General features: G+C 37.6%; 1 protein-coding gene across 2 annotated transcripts in view; it reads right to left on the reverse strand.

Annotated features, from left to right (window-relative positions):
- The window catches only part of DNAH7 (dynein axonemal heavy chain 7), a 261805-nt gene that overhangs the window by 120393 nt on the left and 121709 nt on the right, over positions 1-19703 (reverse strand). For both annotated transcript variants that reach the window (XM_042949526.1, XM_042949525.1), the window contains 7 exons: positions 17269-17400; positions 15283-15507; positions 12035-12232; positions 9600-9755; positions 8724-8892; positions 5363-5489; positions 3702-3921 (listed from right to left, as the gene is read on the reverse strand). In XM_042949526.1, the coding sequence (XP_042805460.1) occupies positions 3702-3921; positions 5363-5489; positions 8724-8892; positions 9600-9755; positions 12035-12232; positions 15283-15507; positions 17269-17400 (1227 nt within the window). The remainder of the gene's footprint in view (positions 1-3701; positions 3922-5362; positions 5490-8723; positions 8893-9599; positions 9756-12034; positions 12233-15282; positions 15508-17268; positions 17401-19703) is intronic.

A 19703-nucleotide genomic window follows, 5' to 3' on the forward strand; every position in this document is an offset into this window, starting at 1 on the left:
TAAAGATGTTGAACATCTTTTCACGTGCTTATTGGCCATATCATCTTTGGAGACATGTCGATTCAAATGTTTTTCCCACTTTTAAATTGGGTTATTTGTCTTCTACTGTTGAGTTGTAATAATTCTTTATGTTTTCTGGATATTAGACACTGATCAGATCTATGACTTGCAGCTATTTTTCCCCATTCTACAGGCTATCTTTTCACTATCTAGATAGTGTCCTTTGTAGCATGAAAATGTTTAACTTTGATGACATCCAATTTATTTTTTCTTTGGATCCCTTGTGCAGACTATTTATATTTAACAAGCAAATCAGATGTTATGCATGCTAACATTTGAAAGCCATGGAGAAACCAAAGGGAATGTAAACTAGTAAGCCAGTTTCATACCTTGAAAACTATTTAGTAAAATTATATTAGGTCCTCTAGTTTGGTGAAAGGGTCTGGAAAGGAAAAGGACACTTAGCGTAGTATCTGACATATATTAGACCCTCAGGAAATCTTTTTTGAGTGAATAGAAACAAAGCCCAAATAGAGTGCTGAGTTCAATCACTTCATATTTTTTGAAGTGTTGAGAACAATGTGCCTAGCCCTGTTCTCAGCACTGGGGATAAATCAGTGACAAAAAATAAAAAAATAAAAAGCAACTCTGCCCTCATGGAGCTTGCCCACTATCTGAGAGAGATGGACAATAAACAAAACAAATAAATTATATGGCATATTAGATGCTGATAAATGCTATGAAAATAAGAAAAATAGAGCAAGTCAAGAAAGACTGGAACCGTTGATGGGGTATGAGCCTGTGATATTCACGAGGGTGGTCAATGTGGACCTCATCGAGAGGGAGACATTTGATCAAAGGCAGTATAAAGCTAACCCACAGGATCAATATCTGGGGTAAGAGCATTCCAGGAAGAGAGAATAGCCAGGAGGCCTGTGCTGATGGTGAAGGCTGAATGAATGTGAGAGAAGGAGGCAGCCTGAAGGGAACCAGGAAAGAGGTACACATATAACATCTTATGGGCCACCAGGCTTTTATTTTTAATCCCTCTTAATAAAGTGCTATTATAAGGTTTTGAACTGAGGACTTAAACTCATTATGTTATATGAAGTAGCCATTAAAAATCGCAAGTTATTGGGGCACCTGGGTGGCTCAGTCAATTAAGCATCTGACTTCAGCTCAGGTCATGATCTCATGGTTCGTGGGTTCGAGCCCCACATCGGGCTCTGTGCTGAATGCTTGCTCAGAGCCTGGAGCCTGCTTCGGATTCTGTGTCTCCTCTCTCTGCCCCTTCCCTGTTAGCGCTCTGTCTCACTCTCTCAAAAATAAATAAAGGTAATTAAAAAAAGTTTTTTAATAAAAAAATTGCAAGTTATTATATTAAGGATCTCATTAAATGGCCTAAGAGCTCAACAGCCAGCGTCAAAACTCAATAATCTAACATCAAAGGCAGCATAAGATTTGGAAAAGTATAAAGAGTAATGGCACATACTATAAGTATATAAGAGCACATATAAACTGCTCCCACGAATCAAAGAAGGCAATGGTACATATAATCCCAAGTGATGAAACATGTCATGTATAATAAGACTGCCTTTCTTCCTCCCCTTATGCACTCACACAATATTTGCTGTGTCCTTGCCATGTGTCAGGCACTGGGATAAGTACAGAGCTTGCTGCTTTCAGCAAGCTTCTTTTCCAGTAGAGACATTAAATAAGCCAAAATACAGGCAATGTCAAGTGATGTTCAGTGTTATGAAGCAAAAGGTTAAAGGAAAAAGAGCTATGGCAGGTGGGGATGGCCTAAGGCAAGCCTCTATGGAAAGAGGATATTTGAGCAGAGACCTTAAGGAAGTAGGCAGGCTTTGTGGATAATGGGGGGAAGAGTGTTCTAGGCAGAAGGAATATCAAGGGTGAAGCTCCTCAAGTGGAGGATGCCAGATCTTCCTAGAGCAAGATTTGGCTGCTGACAAACTTAACTCTTTTTTTTTTAATTTTTTTTTTTAATGTTTATTTATTTTTGAGACAGAGAGAGACAGAGCATGAACGGGGGAGGGTCAGAGAGAGAGAGACACAGAATCTGAAACAGGCTCCAGGCTCTGAGCTGTCAGCACAGAGCCTGACGTGGGGCTCGAACTCACGGACCGCGAGATCATGACCTGAGCCGAAGTCGGCCGCTTAACCGACTGAGCCACCCAGGCGCCCCCAAAATTAACTCTTTTGATGAAGTCAGTGACATCCTTCTCTCACATCTCTCTCCCTCTCCACCTTTCAGCTATTTCTATCACCCTGTGGCCTACTAGACTTAGAGCCTGCGTGTGTCTCCCCAAATACAGATCCCACTCAGGCAATTAAGGGACCTGCAGAAGAGTACAGTAAGAATCACAGACCATACTTTTCCAAAAAATTACTTTTAGGGACCTTGCTGTGGCCAAAATATTTGAGTAGAATGGACTTTTTTCCCCCTTTTAAATGTTCATTTATTTTTCAGAGAGAGAGATAGAGAGAGACAGCGCAAGTAGGGGAGGGGCAGAGAGAGAGGGAGACACAGAATCTGAAGCAGGGTCCAGGCTCTGAGCTGTCAGTACAGAGCCCGACGCGGGCCCTGATCTCAAACCGTGCCCGAACTCACAAACCACGAGATCATGACCTGACCTGAAGTCAGATCCTTAACCTACTGAGCCACCCAGAATAGACTTTCATTTGGACATATATTTGAGTGTGTGAGGATTTTGGAATTCAGACTGTAGAATAAAAAGCCAACAGAAATGGAATTTGTAAACACCCTTTAGAAACTTATGTCTCCACAGCACATGGTTTTAACATACTAGCACATTCCATTTTCTAATTTCTTAACTACACTATTAAATTAAAATAGCTATATTATTTACATGTTAAAAATAAAACATTTTTCTTTAACTTTCCTATATTCTTTGTCTAGTTTTTAAATATTTTTATTTTTTTTTAACAATTATTTATTTTTGAGAGACAGAGAGAAAGAGCATGAGTAGGGGAGGGGTAGAGAGAGAAGAAGATACAGAATGCAAAGCAGGCTCCAGGCTCTAAGCTGTCAGCACAGAGCTTGACACGGGGCTCGAATCCATGAATCACGAGATCATGGCCTAAGCTGAAGTTGGACGCTTAACTGGCTGAGTCACCTAGCGCCCCTATTTTTAAAATATTGAATTAGTATTTCTACTGTCTTGTTTTTTGTATTCTCTCTCCCTCTTTCCACAAGTTTTTACAAGAAAATATTCACCCACATACCTCTTTTCCCAGAGATAACTTAAATATATTTTTACATAGTTTGTGTGCTCTCAAAACTAGTTTGCTCTGCAGTTTTTTGGCAAGGAAATATTGCAAGTAATGTAAATAAATGTGTTCACTTCTTATAAAATCAATTACTTAAAAAGTATTCCACCTCAAAAATTATTTAAAATAAAACTAACAAGGATTAAGTAACTTAAAAAAGATTGACGCAAAGTGATACCTACTTCAAAGTATCTTAAAAGTCAACAAAAATTTCTAAAACTGCGAGATAAAGCATCTTAAATACCATGAAATATATTAGTGTTAACTATTCTTTTAAATTACCTTGATCATTGATTGGCCTTCATAATACCACATAGCTGAATGCATTTCAACAATATAAATTGCTAAATGTTTCTTTTTAGCCAATTGTCAATAACATGAAAATTTACCTCATGAACCCAGAGACGCTTAATCACTTCTTTGGTTTCTGCGGTTTCTGGTCTTGATAAACAAACCCCCTGAATAACGCGAGAGAAATCACGGAGGTTGAACAAGTAGTGAGACTTAGCTGGTGTAGGCAAAAGATTTTTCATGGCTTCTTTATACAGAGTCATGGTACCGTTTACAATTTGTGTGGTCAAATCTAGAAAATCATCTGGAAATTTATAACTTAAAAAAATTTGATAAAAAAGAAAGTGTTAGCAAATATGATACATACATACATACATGATATTTAACATGTCTAGTGCAATATTTTTCTGATTGAACCAATTGATTTAATTTACAAGATTACCATTTCTTTTTCCAATAATAATGATGATAGTAGAATTTTAATTTCTTTTACAATAACTTTCCATTCATTATTTTATGTTCAAAGAAACTCCACAGGAAGGCAGGACCAATGTAATGGACTTAAAATTACCTACATAAGTGAACAGAAGAGCCAGCCAAGGAACCCGGATTATGTAACTCAAATCCAGTATCCACTAGACAAATGTGTCCTAACTTCTTTCACGCCTCATCATTCTCAGTTGCATATAAATGGATCCCTTGGGGCACCTGGGTGTCTCAGTCGGTTGAGCATCTGACTTCAGCTCAGGTCATGATCTCACTGTTTGTGGGTTCGAGCCCCACATCAGGCTCTGTGCTGACAGCTCAGAACCTGGAGCCTGCTTCAGATTCTGTGTCTGCCTCTATCTGCCCCTTGCCCGCTTATGCTCTATCTCTCTCTCTCTGTCTCTCAAAGATGAATAAATGTTAAAATAAATAAATAAATAAACAAATAAATAAATAAAATCTCTGAAGAACACTGGTGAAATGACTATTTTCAGAGAAAATAAGGAAGGAAATAAAAATATGGGAAAAATAAGAGAAAAAGAAAAAGGAAAGTTAAAAAGAAAGTGAAATAAATAGAGTGGCAGGATTAAAAAAAAACAGGGGCAAAGGGCACAATTCGGGTAGAAAGAACATGGGAAATGAATATCCATTTAGAAAAATGGACTATCTTAACTTCTGGCTCGAGGAAGAGCCAGCTGTCCTCCTCCATCATCACAGGAGAGGGCAAGGAATGACAATTACCTGAGAATGGACAGCAGGGAACTGAGACTTGCACTGCCCAGGTCTACTTGGCTCCTGAACCTCCGTTCATCATGTTGAAAAGCACTGAATGGCCAGAGCTAGAGAACAACATTTCTCCAGGGTACAAGCTACACTCAAACTTGGACATGAACCTTCTGGGGGAATTCCCTACAGGGTATCAAAGTCACAGGACAAACCTGGCATAAATCTTTCCAGCATTAATTTTACTACACGGTGAAAATTCAAAATATTGACAATTCCAACATGGACATATTAAACAGCAGAGTGCAAAATTTGTATGGATCTGGGGGCTAAAATCCAAGACTTCAGACAAAAAGAAAAATGTACTCTGTCCCCTTGTGTTATGCTCCCATACCTGGAGATGTGAGCAGCAGAGGAGAGCAGTGTTACCTGTTATCTTTATCTAGGGATGCTTTCATGGAAAAGTTGGAGAAGCACTACTTATATTGATACGTTTCCAAAAGACTTTATACCCCATAATGAAAAAAGAAACACACTTTAAATTACTTACCAGATCTTTAAATGCCAGGTTAAGATTCTAGAGAAGATCGCAAACATGGATTTATCACTAAACTCATTGATTGTTATAATATTAAAATGTCGCATGTATCGGGGAGTTATTGGATTTCGACCACCACCTAAATATTAAAAACAGTAACTCTTAACAACATTACTGCTACACACTAGAATTTTTTCTCCGATATTTTTTGGCATAAAATTACTTGAAAGAGGACAAATTCACAGCATACAGAGAAATGAAGAGCAATTATGTGGGTAACCATGACCTGAAAACAGTTTTCCCCTCAAATTCAGTAAGTCTTTTTTCTAGTTGAATTATCTTATTGAGTTCTTAGGTCAGGTCTATTTACCAAAAGAAATGAGACCAGACAGAAAGCTATCAGCCACCTTCTCTGTGACTCATAGAGCCCAAAGCAGTAAACTATAAACATCCTCATTACAATGTAATATTCAGATATAACATTATACAATAGTAATATTGTATACAATATTGGGGAACATGACTGATCAAACTTTAGCGTCATTCCCACATGGGTGAAATTCAGCACCATCTTGGCACATAGCCTAATTCTTCCCCCACATCCTAAAATGAATTTCCTGAGGACTAGTCTATGTGGCTCATGGGACCACTTCATTGACTTGCATTTTAAAAAACTGGGGGATTATCTCACTTTCATGAAATAATGACTACATTTTTAAATATTAAGCTTTAACAACAGACTTAGAATGTAACATCACCTGAAAAAATTCTTGATGTTATGTTTAAATACATAAGCAAATTACATTTGCTTTTTAAGGGCATTCTATCATGAAATCTTTAGTAACGAAGTAATTTTAGAAGTATGTGATATCTCTAACACATATTTTTGCATAAATATATGTAGGTTCATGTTTTATATTTGTTTAAAACCAGGTAAATCTGTATTTGCTTCTATCACTGAATTATCTGGTGCTCATTCTGAAAATATGAGAAATGTGTGAAAGTATGTAACTGGTAGTCTACACATCAAAACAACTGTGTTTGCCTATGGTATTTACAAACTTAATACAAAGAACGCTGATGCGCTGGGGCGAGCTTAAGGAGATGGTGAAACAGTCAATGAAGCAAAGGCCAGAGATCACATCCCCCAGCTCTGTCTTCAACTTTTCCTCCCAAAGATCATTCATAAATGGTGATGTGTTTAGAAAATGGGGTCCAAGAGGGAAAGATACCTCATGGCTTCAGACTACTCCTCTGTCCAGTCCCCGAAGGAACAGGGCAAAGTGGACATGTGATACAAATGACTGGCTTGGGTAGTAGGAGAGAGGCAAAGTAGAACCAAGTCTGAGACCCAGGAACAAAAGAATCTTGTTAAAAAACAAAGAAGGAAGGAAGGAAGGAAGGAAGGAAGGAAGGAAGGAAGGGAGAGAGAAAGAAAGAAAGAAAGAAAGAAAGAAAGAAAGAAAGAAAGAAAGAAAGAAAGAAAACAGAGGCAAACCATAAACCAGACTGTTAACTATAGAGAGCAGATTGAGAGTTGCTGGAAGGGAGGTACATGGGGGATGAGCTGAATGGGGGATGGGTATTATGGAGGGCATTTATGATGAACATTGGTTGTTAAATGTAAGCGATGGATCACTGAGTCCTACACCTGAAACTAACATTACACTGTATGTTAACTAACTGGAGTTTAAATAAAAACTTGGAAGAAAAAAAGAAAGGAAAAAAAGCATTTGAAGTGGCCCAGAAAGTGTGCTGAGAGCGATTACTGACTCAGAGCAAACTGACTGCATTATAGGGAAGATAAGTTCAGGGGTTAGGAGGCAAATACCAAAGGGATTCCTTGAAGAAATGGTATACAGAAAAAAGGAATTAAAAAAATTTTTTTAAAGGTTTATTTATTTTTGAGAGGGGGAGGAGGGGCAGAGAAAGAGGGAGACACAGAATCTGAAGCAGGCTCCAGGCTCCAAGCTGTCAGCACAGAGCCCAATGTGGTGCTTGAACTCATGAGCAGCGAGATCATGACCTGAGCAGAGATCTGATGCTCAATCGACTGAGCTACCCAGGTGCCTTTTTTTTTTTTATTTTTAAAGAGAAAAGAAATTTTTAAAGACTAGAATAACAACTAGGTATTTATCCAAAGGATACAAAAATGCTGATTTCAAGGGGCAAATGCATCCCAATGTTTATAGCAGCACTATCAACAATAGCCAAAGTATGAAAAGAGCACAATGTCCACTGGCTGATGAATGGATAAAGAAGATGTGGCATATATACACAATGGACAATTACTTGGCAATCAAAAGAATGAAATCTTGCCATTTGCAACAATGTGGATAGAACTTGAGTGTATTATGCTAAGCAAAATTAGTCAGAGAAAGATAAAAATCATATGATTTCACACATATGTGGAATTTAAGAAACAAAACAGATGAACATAAGGGAAGGGAATGAAAAATAAGATAAAAAGAGAGAGGGAGGCAAACCATAAGAGACTCTCAAATACAGAGAAACTGAGAGTTGTTGGAGGGCTGGTGGGTGGGGGATGGGCTAAATGAGTGATGGGCACCCAGGAGGGCACTTGCTGGGATGAGCACTGGGTGTGATATATATAAGTGATCAATCAATAAATTTTACCCCTGAAACTAAGACTCCACTATCTGTTAACTAACTTGCATTTAAATAAATTAAAAAAAATTTTTTTAATTAAAAGAACTGGCAAGGATGATTCAAAGAGAAAAACAAAGACATAATGAATAAAGACTAGAATACCAGCTTGAGTTCAGGAAAAGAACAGCTAAAGATGTCCAGTTACTTGAATCAAGCCACTTTTGATACCCCAGCATAAAAAAATTTCCCTTGTATAGAAATTCCTTTGAATTTATCAATTTCCCTTGAGATACGCAAAGAATGTTTAAGGGTTAATTCTTTTGACTACTTGCTACTTCAATTCCTCTTAACAGCCTGTCTAAATCCAAAGACTCACTAGAATGAGACTTGATTGGAGTAGCGGAAAAGGGAATTTCATACAGTTGAAGGATTAAGGAATAAAAGAGAGGGAAATGAGCTGCTCCAGGGGCATCTGGATCCTTAGAATGCAGAGACAGGAAGTTCAGAGCAAAGTGCCAGAAGGTGGGAGAAAAAGGATTTGGAAGAATTGGTGGGAGAATGGCCCCAAGCAAGGTAACCCACTTCATAGTGTTGACCATTGTACTATATTTCCATAGGTCACAAAGAACACACAGAGAAAATATATACACAAGAAAGTGTAACTCAGTTGTCCAGTTGGGTTTCTCTTTCTTTCTCCAGCTATCTCTCTAGGTATAACCAGACTGATTCTCAATCTTAGTAATCACAAACTCAGAAAACGTACCTGGAGGTCCCATAGCGCACATGATTTGAATGTCCACTAGCTTAATCATAGAACAATCTTTTAGATCATACCAATTCCAGTGATCTAACCATTGTCTAAGCAACTCAATGGGTGGCTGAGCCCCATATACTTCCCGAGCGGGCATATTGACATCATCTACAAAGACAACCTGAGAATAAAAAGAGAAGCAGTATTACAAAATATTAACACCTTAATGTCCTATTGTGTAAATCGTGTTGAGGCAAAGAATGTAGAGTACATATGTGAGAAATGATGGTTTCTTTTCAAATAAAGAATAATATCCCCTAGCATCCATGCTTCCAAGGAATAGGGAAAGTCTCATTACTAACCTTTATAGATTAAGAGTCGAGGACTTAATAATCCTCTCACACAATTTGTTTCTCAATATGCCTCCTCTTTTTCCTTATACAATTTCAATACATTAAAGTAAATGAGAAAGCTAGGATGTTAAAATGATTATAACCTCTGAGGGGTGAAAGTTAGGTTCAAAGGGGTGTTCCTGGCAAAGAAACACAGAGAAGTCAATTGATAGCTGGGTTGTTTAAAGGTCTAGAGGAGCAAGCAGCATAGATGGCTGAATAGAAATGTTAATCAGAGAAGTAGAAAGGTAGATAATTTCCCAGATGAATATTTTACTTTAATTCAAAGGGCAAGTGCTTGTTTTTAATGTCAAGTTGTCTAATGCACATGCAAATATGAATACACTTTTCGGGAAACGTAATCAAAATTTGTGATTAAAAAACAGTGTACAAAAAGATATCAAGTTTTAGTCTATCTTGTTTCATTTTTCTGACTGTAGCAGGGTCAGCGAAGTGGACCAGTGCTGTGCCATACGTATAGAAACAGAGCAATTACCATTCTCTTGCCCAAAGGAGGACCAAAAACTCCCTTTCTTCTTTTGTCCAATTTTGACATGATGATATTCTGAGTTTGAGCTGCTGTAGTTTGTGCTGAGAAGTTAATTATCAGAGGCTTGTAGATGTCTTTGCTGAGTTGATTTAAAAGAAAATTCTATATAATAGGAAATAATAAAATGAGCCATAGTTTGGAATTACGCTCTGACTTTTGAAAATAAACACTAAGCAAAAGTATTGACACACCTGAATCTAAACTTAGAGTGTCGTAACAATGTGAAAAAAGGGTTGGAATCGATAGAAATAACAGTTACTGTATCAGTGGTGTCTCTATTTGTCCAGGCCCCATGCATATGGCGTCTCTGATTTCCAAAACCACATTCCTTCTTAACAAGAGATCATGGGGACTCAGAGGCTAAGAAACTCATTTAAGGTCTCAGGGATGGTGGAAGGGGGAAGAATTCAGATCGCCGTGCATCTCTTACCAGATAAATGTTCTTTTTATTATAGTCTGTTATCTTTCCACTGAAACACCAAGTTATCAGACTAGAAGTTAGGAAGCTTAAATAATATAACCGTATTTTCAAAATGGATTTCACCGGAAAGCAGGTGCAATTACAATGATTCTTAACCAAGACGTTGTGTTTTACAAATCATCTTGTAAAAGAATAATTAAATAGGAAAATATTTACAATAGATTAGGTAGAAAAAGCAGATTACAAAATAAGATGCAAAGTACATTCCCCATTTTGTAAAAAGTAATGTTTTTTGTTTGTTTGTTTTGCCTGGGCTGAATTTGGAATGAGGGTATAAATGACAAATGGGTTTATTTTTCTCCAACCATTGCCTTTAACCTTATCAAGTCTCCATTCCTTGACTCTTGATGGTATCTTGGGTAAATCCCTTAGCTTTCTGTATACTTTCAGCAAGATTGATTTTTAACCTTGGCCAAACCAACACCTTAATTTAAAATCTCAGTTTAAAACTTCTCCATCTCTGCTGTTGGATATTTCCTGATGTATACAGCATTTAAATTATAATGAGGGTTTCGTTTCAGTATGTTCTGAAAGATATTATTCAATAAATCTTATCAGGACAATTATTTAACCATATGCCTAAATATATTCCAAAAGGATTGACAGATTACATAAAACGATAAAAATCAATAAAGAACTAGAAACAGGAGCTATCATAATTGGGGGAATGTGAGTTGACTGAGAACCTGCAATGGGGGAGGGATCACTGATGGCTCATTTGGGCTCCTTTCCCTTTTTCCCATCTTCTTCCCACCCCGCAGCTGGGTGGGGGACAGAGCTAGAGGAAGATAGGCAAAAGTCCTATCCCACTGGCATCACTGTGGTTTCCTCTTGGATAATGTGGTCTTGCCTGCTGTCGTGGAAAGCTTCTAAATGCTTACTCAGAGGAGCAGATCTGCAAATTCTTTAGAAACTCCAAAGGGATACCCACACTGTGCAGTTCTCTGCCATAAGGAAAGTAATGGGGCTCCACACTGTGGCATTGCTGTGGGTAGTCATCTAGAATGGAGTCCCAAGAAGGCTGAAGTCCACTTATCTTCCACATTGTCCACTTGCCCCTGGGAAACTTGCACTCACTTGTCCTGCCAAAGCTGGGGATACTTACTGACAGCTCCAGGCAGCTTTCTGCCTTCAGAAATCTGAAACTAGAGGCAAGAACTAGTCTTTGTTCAATATGACCCTCTAAACACAAAGGAACACAGACTGTATAAAGCTACTGAGATTTGGGGCATTATCTGTTATAGCAGCTAGTATTTTTTTTTTAAACAAACACACAATGGGAATCATTACAGAAGTCAATCAGTCTTATTACTACATAATAATCCTTCTTATATTAAATAATTTTGAAAATTAAATATCAAGTGTAATTAATTAAAACACCCCTTCCTTTCAACAGATATGAACTTCTTCATCCTCAACAAGCTATTTTTATTAAAATACCTTTAAAAATACCTTTAAAAAGGTACAATAATTTAGTGATGTAAAATAGCACATCTTTAGTCCATTTTCTAAAATAGGCAGTTACTAAAAAATTCTCTGTGGCTACAACATCAAAATATTGGAATGTTTAAAAAATATGAAGTTTTGGGGCGCCTGGGTGGCTCAGTCGGTTAAGCGGCCGACTTCGGCTCAGGTCATGATCTCACGGTCCGTGAGTTCGAGCCCCGCGTCGGGCTCTGTGCTGACGGCTCAGAGCCTGGAGCCTGTTTTGGATTCTGTGTCTCCCTCTCTCTGACCCTCCCCTGTTCATGCTCTGCCTCTCCCTGTCTCAAAAATAAATAAAAATGTTTAAAAAAAAATTAAAAAAAAATATGAAGTCTACTATTACACGTAGTTTACAAAATAACATTCTTAGGAATATTAATGTACCTTTTAACATGTAGATTTCTATAATACTTACAATGATATAAACACTCTTTCCAGTTCCTGTTGGTCCTACAAATATTGAAGGCTTTTGATGGGTGGTTAACAATTCCATTAATGCAGAGTATCGAACTGTGTCCAGAGTTGGTACAATGATTTCATTAAACATCATATCCTTAGGAATTGGAGGAGCTTCTGCCAATTTTTTTACCCATGGTTCCCATTTTCCTATTCCCTGTTCATAATAAATAGCCAAACGGTGAATGTTATATTATAAAATACTTTTAAAAGCTCTGTACTCCTGTGCCACTGTAGAAAAGATCAAAGATCAAGACCAAAGCAAAACACTGATGTTTATACATTTGTTTTTAGCCTTTAAAACACTTCACCCTGAATTTGAAAGTTAAACTTTGTGCTAAATTGAGAAGAAACGAGGCTTTTCTATGAACCAAAATGAAATGGCAATGCTGTGGGTTTTTTTAATGCCCTGAAACCACTGATTACGTCAACCCAAAGATCAGCTATTTTGGCCAAATGTTAGATTGAGAAAACTGGACTAATTAATGCATTAAAGAGTAAAGAATTTTATTCCATAGTGTTAACCAATATAGCACTTATTTCCCTAGAACATCAGCTGCATGTTGCTTATACTTTAATATTTTTTATTTTTTATGTCTATTTTTTTTATTTTTGAGGGGGAGAGAGAGAGAGAGAGAGAGACCGAGAGAGAGGGAGGAGGACAGAGGATCTGAAGCAGGCTTTGTGCTGACAGCAGAGAGCCCAATGCAAGGTTCAAACTCATGAATCTTGAGATCATGACCTGAGTCAAAGTCAGATGTTTAACCAACTGAGCCACCCAGGCACCTCTGCTTATGCTTTTATAATGGTATTTATAACAAACATCAGCTTATCATTTCAGGTGAGATTTTTGTAAATTGTGGTTAAAAAAAATACCTAAAATATACCTTCAACCATTTTTTTGAGTATACAGTTCAGTGGTTTTAACTATATTCACATTGCTGTGCAACAGCTATCTAGAATAGACAAGATTTCTTAATGTGAGATTATTATCATGACTTAACATTATACTGCATCTTTGTATCCAATTAACTTGTCAACTAAAATTTGTGCTTGCTATACAGTGTTTAGAACAAAAATTTTCAGAGATATCATGTTAACTCTCTCACCTTAGAAAAACATCACTGGTCTCTCCATTCTTGCAAAATCAAATTTAAGCTCCTGGTCATTTAAAGCATATCAGAATTCAGGCCCTCCTTCCTTATATCTTTATGTGTTCCACAGGCCAGTCTCATCGATGGATGTACTGTTTCCCTACATGACCTGGGTTCCTAGACCTTCCCACATGGCACTCTTTTGGCTTAGAGTGTCACATGACACTCTTCTGAAGAGGTTATGAACTCATCAAGGGCAGCTCTGTGCCTTATTCATTTTTGTACCCTCTGGCACAGTACTTTGCGGATAGTACAGATTTTTTTTTGAGGACGGTGAATTCATATCACATGTGAAAACTGTATTACAAAGACATTTCTACAACTTTCTAGAACTGATGAAAATAAAAATTTCCTTCCCATATTCTTTAAGTATATTCATTTTTGAGAAAGAGAGACAGAGAGTGAGCAGGGGAGGGCCAGAGAGAGAGAGAGGCAGACACAGAATCTGAAGAAGGCCCCAGGCTCTGAGCTATCAGCACAGAGCCCGATGTGGGACTTGAACCTATAAGCTGCGAGATCATGACCTGAGCCAAAGCTGGATGATTAACTGACTGAGCCACACAGGTCTCCTCCTTCTCATATTTTTGATGATCTTTTCTAACATGGATCTTTTGCCACCATATGAGGAAGGAAAAGTTAAGAGTCAGAAATCCTGGAGTGGATATGCCCTTAGAGATGTTGTGATACTGGGAAAATCACCTATCTCTGAGCCCTAATTTTCTCAATGGGAAGATTTGCAAAATAATACTATCTTTCTTATTTCACTGAGATATTGGGAAACAAATAGAAATGATTGTGGAAAAGCTTAATAAACTTCAAAGTGCTCTGAAAATGCAGGCTATTGTTAGTAATTGGAAATAAAATAAAATTAGGAAAAATGAAAGGATAATATCTTTCAGTTGGCAGGGTGAAGAATCTCTCCTAAGGTAAGCCTGGTAATATACCTCAAAAGCCATAAAAATTTAAAAATTGATATAGCAAATTCCTTTTCTAAGAACTTCTCTTTTTTACTTAAAAAATTTTTTTAAGTTTATTGTTATTTATTTATTTTGAGAGAGACAGAGACAGCATGAGTGGGGGAGGGGCAGAAAGCAGGAGGAAGAGAAAATCCCAAGCAGGCTCTGTGTTGTCAGGGCAGAACCCAATGCAGGCTCGAACCCATAAAACTGTGAGATCATGACGTGAGCCAAAACCAAGAGTCTGACACTCAACCAAGTGAGCCACCCAGGTGCCCCTCTAGGAATTTATCTTAAAGAAAAAATCAGATATATACACATGGCTTGTATACAGGAATATTCACCACAGGAGAAAAACTAAGAAACAACAAAAACAGTTCAACATCTAACAGTAGGAAACTGTTGGGCTAGATTGTGGTCCTCAGATAATAGAATATACGGAGGCTTAGAAAAATAAGTTTATTAAAGAAATACTAATGAGATAGAAAGGTGTTCTCTTTGTTAACGGGAGAAGAGGATATAAAATTACCCTCTGGGGATATAGTATGATCCAATTTCACCTGAAGCTCCATATTTAAACATCATGGATTTTTAAATGTCCTCAATACAGTACTTATAGCTGTCACACACACACAGGTGAACAAACACCACCCAGGTTTTATTGTCCAATTCATTTGCGAAGTGCTGAATTAACACTAACCCAGCTATGGCCCTACAGGGCTTCTTACCATCTGTGATATGCTAACATGCACCAAATGAATCTCCAAGAGGTATCTTAAAGCAAAATGTACCTGCTGCTGGAGTAGATGTCATAATGTGCAATTTTATTTAATGAATACGATAGGCCCATCAGGTGTTATTATTTATCTCATTTTATCAAAGAGAAAAGCAAGAATCAGAAAGATTAATAAACTAGTCCCAGGTTCTACAGAAAGAAAGTGGCGTTACTAGGACTGAAACCCAGAGGTGTCCGACTTCAAAGCCAAAGCAACTTCCTTTACTACTCCATGTTGACTCTTAAGGTAAACAGTGGTGACAAGGTGGCCCCAGAGACATTATGTGCTGTAATGTTGTACATCTTGCTTCAGAGTTCTTACCTCAGTGACAAATTGATAATCATAAATTGTTCCTTTTTCAGGAAATGGGACAGTTAGTGCTTTTGAAGATGTTTGTTCCGTATCGCTCAGTAATTTAAACTTATTTTGAGTTAGTTCTGAAATTGGGCCTTCCATTAGTTCTCGAAGAATCTTATCAAATCTCAACCTATCATCATCATTACAAGACGCTCCGACGGACCAGATCAATGAAAATAGAAAAATGCCCTGCATCGGAGAGATGAGAAAATAGAGTGCATTAAAAAAGGACTTTAATGTATTCTTGAAGCTTGAATCAGATCAGCCAGATTAATATCTTTGAAAGAAAATGAATAAACTAACATATAATAGTAACTTATCTCAGGATTTTATAATAATTAGATTTTTAAAAACCAAATTGCATGTTTTAGAAAAATCTTGCTATCAGAAAAGATAATATAATGCAAAGTATAATTCTAGGCATTGTGAAACCTCAGAATGATTAGTCTGGTAAATCACATGAAATTTTAAGTAAGTGGCAGGACCCTGATATTAAAAAAGAACATTGAGATAACTTTTTATGAAGGCGTATTTTAATAAGGAATAATCAATCGACAATAAACCTGCTTTTTAAATTTAAATTTTGATAGTGTTTTCGTAAAAGCAGAACAAATTTATATTCATTTATTTACCTGTTGTAATAATCTGAGCAACGAATGCATAAACCAGAACTGCCATTCTGTAAGCTTTCTTCTTACCAGGCTTAGGCAGGAAAACAGAGTAGATGACAAGACCCACCACTAAATGAGAAAACTTACTAGTTTGCTTTAAAATCAAATCCGCTTCTTTTTAAAAAAATTTTTTTAACCTTTATTTTTGAGAGACTGAGCATGAACAACACAGGGGCAGGGAGAGAGGGAGACACAGAATCCCAAGCAGGCTCCAGGCTCTGAGCTGTCAGCACAGAGCCCAATGTGGGGCTCGAACTCATGAACCATGAGATCATGACCTGAGCTGAAGTCGGACACTGAAGCCAACAGAGCTCCTCATTATAATGCCAAAACAAACACAATCTTGACTATGCTCATAAAAGTTGTGGACTCTACTTCGACACTGTGCACCTGCTCCTAGATTACTCACAGGTTGTTTCTCTCCAGAAACTCTTTAAAACTAAATTGAAATTAATTTATTTAATAGAATGTAAGTAATAAGAGCAACATATTGACCACATTAGAAATGCTACCATTAGCAGTACATAATTTTTTATTAAGGAATATTCAAGGTCTGTTGATAATTTTATTCCTATTTTAAAAATATGTTTATACATATTTTCTTCCTTTCCTCAATCCTGATGTAGATTTGTATATGCATATATATATTTTAAGCGCTTAAATCTCAAGAAAAATGGGGCACCTGGGTGGCTCAGTCAGTTGAGCATCTGACTCTTGATTTTGGCTTAGGTCGTGATCTCATGGTTCCTGGGATCCAGCCCCGTATCGGGCTCTGTGCTTATATAGCACGGAGCCTGCTTGGGATTCTCTCTCTGTCTCTCTGTCTCTCGCTCTCTCTCTGTCCCTACACCTGTTCACACGTGCTCCCTCTTTCTCAAAATAAAGAAACTTAAAAGAAAAAGCGAAGACAAGCAAGGAAAAAACGCAAAGAGTTATTATGATTTGCAGGTTGAAGGGGAGGGAGGTGAATCTTATCAAATGGTCATTGCTATTTTGGGGGTTGATCATTTCTGAGGCTGGTTAAGTGACTGAAGATTCCAGTAGCAGATCTAAGGGTATCAGTGGGTTTCACCCAAACCTCATGAGGCCATAGAACTGCCAGTTGAGGAGGTTCCTCCAAGGACCTACTATTTGGGGCCTGACTTTTTCCTTGCTGTTCAGCTACCACCCACAGTCCAGCCCCCATTTCCGGGGGAGAAATGAAGTTCATTAATGAGGAAGCACTGGGGAAAGCAGTAGATGCCTTTCTACAGCAGGATTCAAAGGCAATGGACCTTACCTCCAATAAAGAATACGTTTCTCGGTCATTTCTCTCTTTCACTTTGACTGCATCAGCAAAGTCATCGATAAAACAGTCTATTAGATTCATTAAGGATCGGACTAAGTTTGTGTCTGAAGTAGGAGATAATTCCTGAAAAATCAGGGGGAAAAGTCTATAGAACAAATTAACTTAAATTAGGCACTAATTAAAATAGCATCAACTAATATTTATTGAACTTACTTCGTCCTCATAGCTGTAGTACTTATGAAAAGGCACGATTATAATTCTAGCTCTATAGGTAGGAAAACTGAGGCACGGATTAATTCCCTAGTCTAGAGTGTAGTGACACTGGATGTGTTGTCCTGAGCCTCTCCTGCACAGATTCTCGAATTCACAAAGTTTACTTGTACATGTTCAGTTAATCAATGACCTTGATTCTCATACCAATTGTGTAGGTCAAAACACTAAAAGAAATCTTTCAGAGAAGGCAATTAATTTTCATTACTTAAAATTAATTAATGCGCTTCAAAACTTATTTTATATATCTTTACAGTAGTATTCATAGTAAGCTCATTCCTATGAAATAAATTTGCAAGTCTTGAAGGGCACAAAATGTAGCCAGAGTGCTGTAAACATCATGCACTTTACTTTTTGGGGTCTCACCGTGAGTGTTTATAAAATAAATGAAATAGTGTACATAGGTCCTAGCACCAGGCATCACATAGCAAGTTCTCCATAAACATGTGTCTTCTTGCCTCTGAGCTCTCCTCCAACCTTTAGAGGGGTATTGCTTCACAGTTACTGTGTAAGAATTAACTCTCTGAAAGTTAATTGGAACTGAAGATTAGGAGCAGCTGACTTCATCTTCAGCCACTGTCCCAGTAGAAACAGGCAGAAATGACAACCGAGTTTCCCTAAGGATGGGACTAACTACTACTGATGCCCCCCTAAAATACAAATGGCTGTTGCTAAAAATAAGACGCTCATTACTACATAGTAGCTAAGAGGAACTCATAATTTCTTTAAGAGAGGACAAAAGTACATAGTACATTTTAGAAGCTTGTAATAAAAGCATGTTTTTTTTTCTCTTTTGCTATTGAAAAGATTAGTTATTACATGGAAAATTCATTTATTTGTAATACCTACATTCTCTGACAATGCCGGGGATGGGGGGGAACCTGTAGCTTATTCTACAAGTTTAACTGTTTTTGAAACATGATTACTTCATATCTTCAACAAATTTCAAGGTTTCTTTCCCTCTTTTTTTTTTTTTTTTTATTTTTTTTATTTTGTAACATCCACACTCCTTGGAAGAGATGTGTCCGCCCCTGTAGTGCCAGTGTCCCCCCCTCCCCCCACCGACCCGGCCCGTTCCTCAGTGAGCTGCCAGAGCAGCCTTGCCTCTTTCCTGAAAATGTTTAGGCCATGCTTCACCCCATGATCTTCTCACTTGCCAAATCCAAGGCCATGTGCCAAACATTTTCTGCCTTGACCTCTTGGTAGTTTCCCATAATACTGACTACCTGCTTCTTAAAACGCCCTCTTCTCTTCCTGAGATTGCAGCCAGGTCTGGCATTGTATTCTTTGCTCTCTTATCTTTTTTTCTCTGCATTTTCTCTTTAGGCAATATCCACTGGCATGATTTTTAAATTCCGCTTTCCTTTTCTGTACTGTGAGCCAAACTCGTGCCTTCTTCTCTTAGATTTCCAACAGTAGGAGAAATACCAGCCCTGTGTCCCTATGTTTGCTCCAGAGCCCAAGTCAACAACAGTAATCTCTAAACAAGTAGATACACTCATGCTAAATATAGTGGATTCCTCATTTAGCAGGCCTAGAGCAGTAACGTGTTCCTCCATCATTACCCACTAATTCTTTAGATTTAATAAATGAATTACTTTTAAAAATGGTCCCTTTGCTGGTTATAATATAGATTTATTCTAGGAACTTCAAAAAACAAAGAAAATTATAAAAATGGAAACTAGAATATAATAGTCTGAGAAATGAGAGATAACATTTTTAGGTATTTTCATCCAGATGTGGTTAAGTGGACCTTTAAGACTTTTTTTTTTTTTAAGAGGTAAGAGAGTAGCATCCATACATCTTCTCAAACTTTAAAATGCTTCTTTTAAAATTTTTCTGGGGGGCACCTGGGTGGCTCAGGCGGTTATGTTAGGTTGCTGATTTCGGCTCAGGGCATGATCTCGCGGTTCACGGGTTAGAGCCCAGCATCGGGCTCTCTGCTGTCAGCCTGCTTCAGAACCTTGGTACCCCCCTCCCTCTCTGCCCCTCTCCCTCGTGTGCTCTCACGTGCTTTCTCTCTCTCTCAAACTAAAATAAACATTACAAATTAAAAAAAAAAAAATAACATTAAACTTTGTTTTGGAGAATAAGTATATAAGTTAAAATCTTTTTACTTTAATCAGAAAAAGGTTTTTAGTTAAAACAGTTAAGTT

The sequence above is a fragment of the Panthera leo genome, chromosome C1, assembly GCF_018350215.1.
Source record: "Panthera leo isolate Ple1 chromosome C1, P.leo_Ple1_pat1.1, whole genome shotgun sequence".
Classification (NCBI taxonomy): domain Eukaryota; kingdom Metazoa; phylum Chordata; class Mammalia; order Carnivora; family Felidae; genus Panthera; species Panthera leo.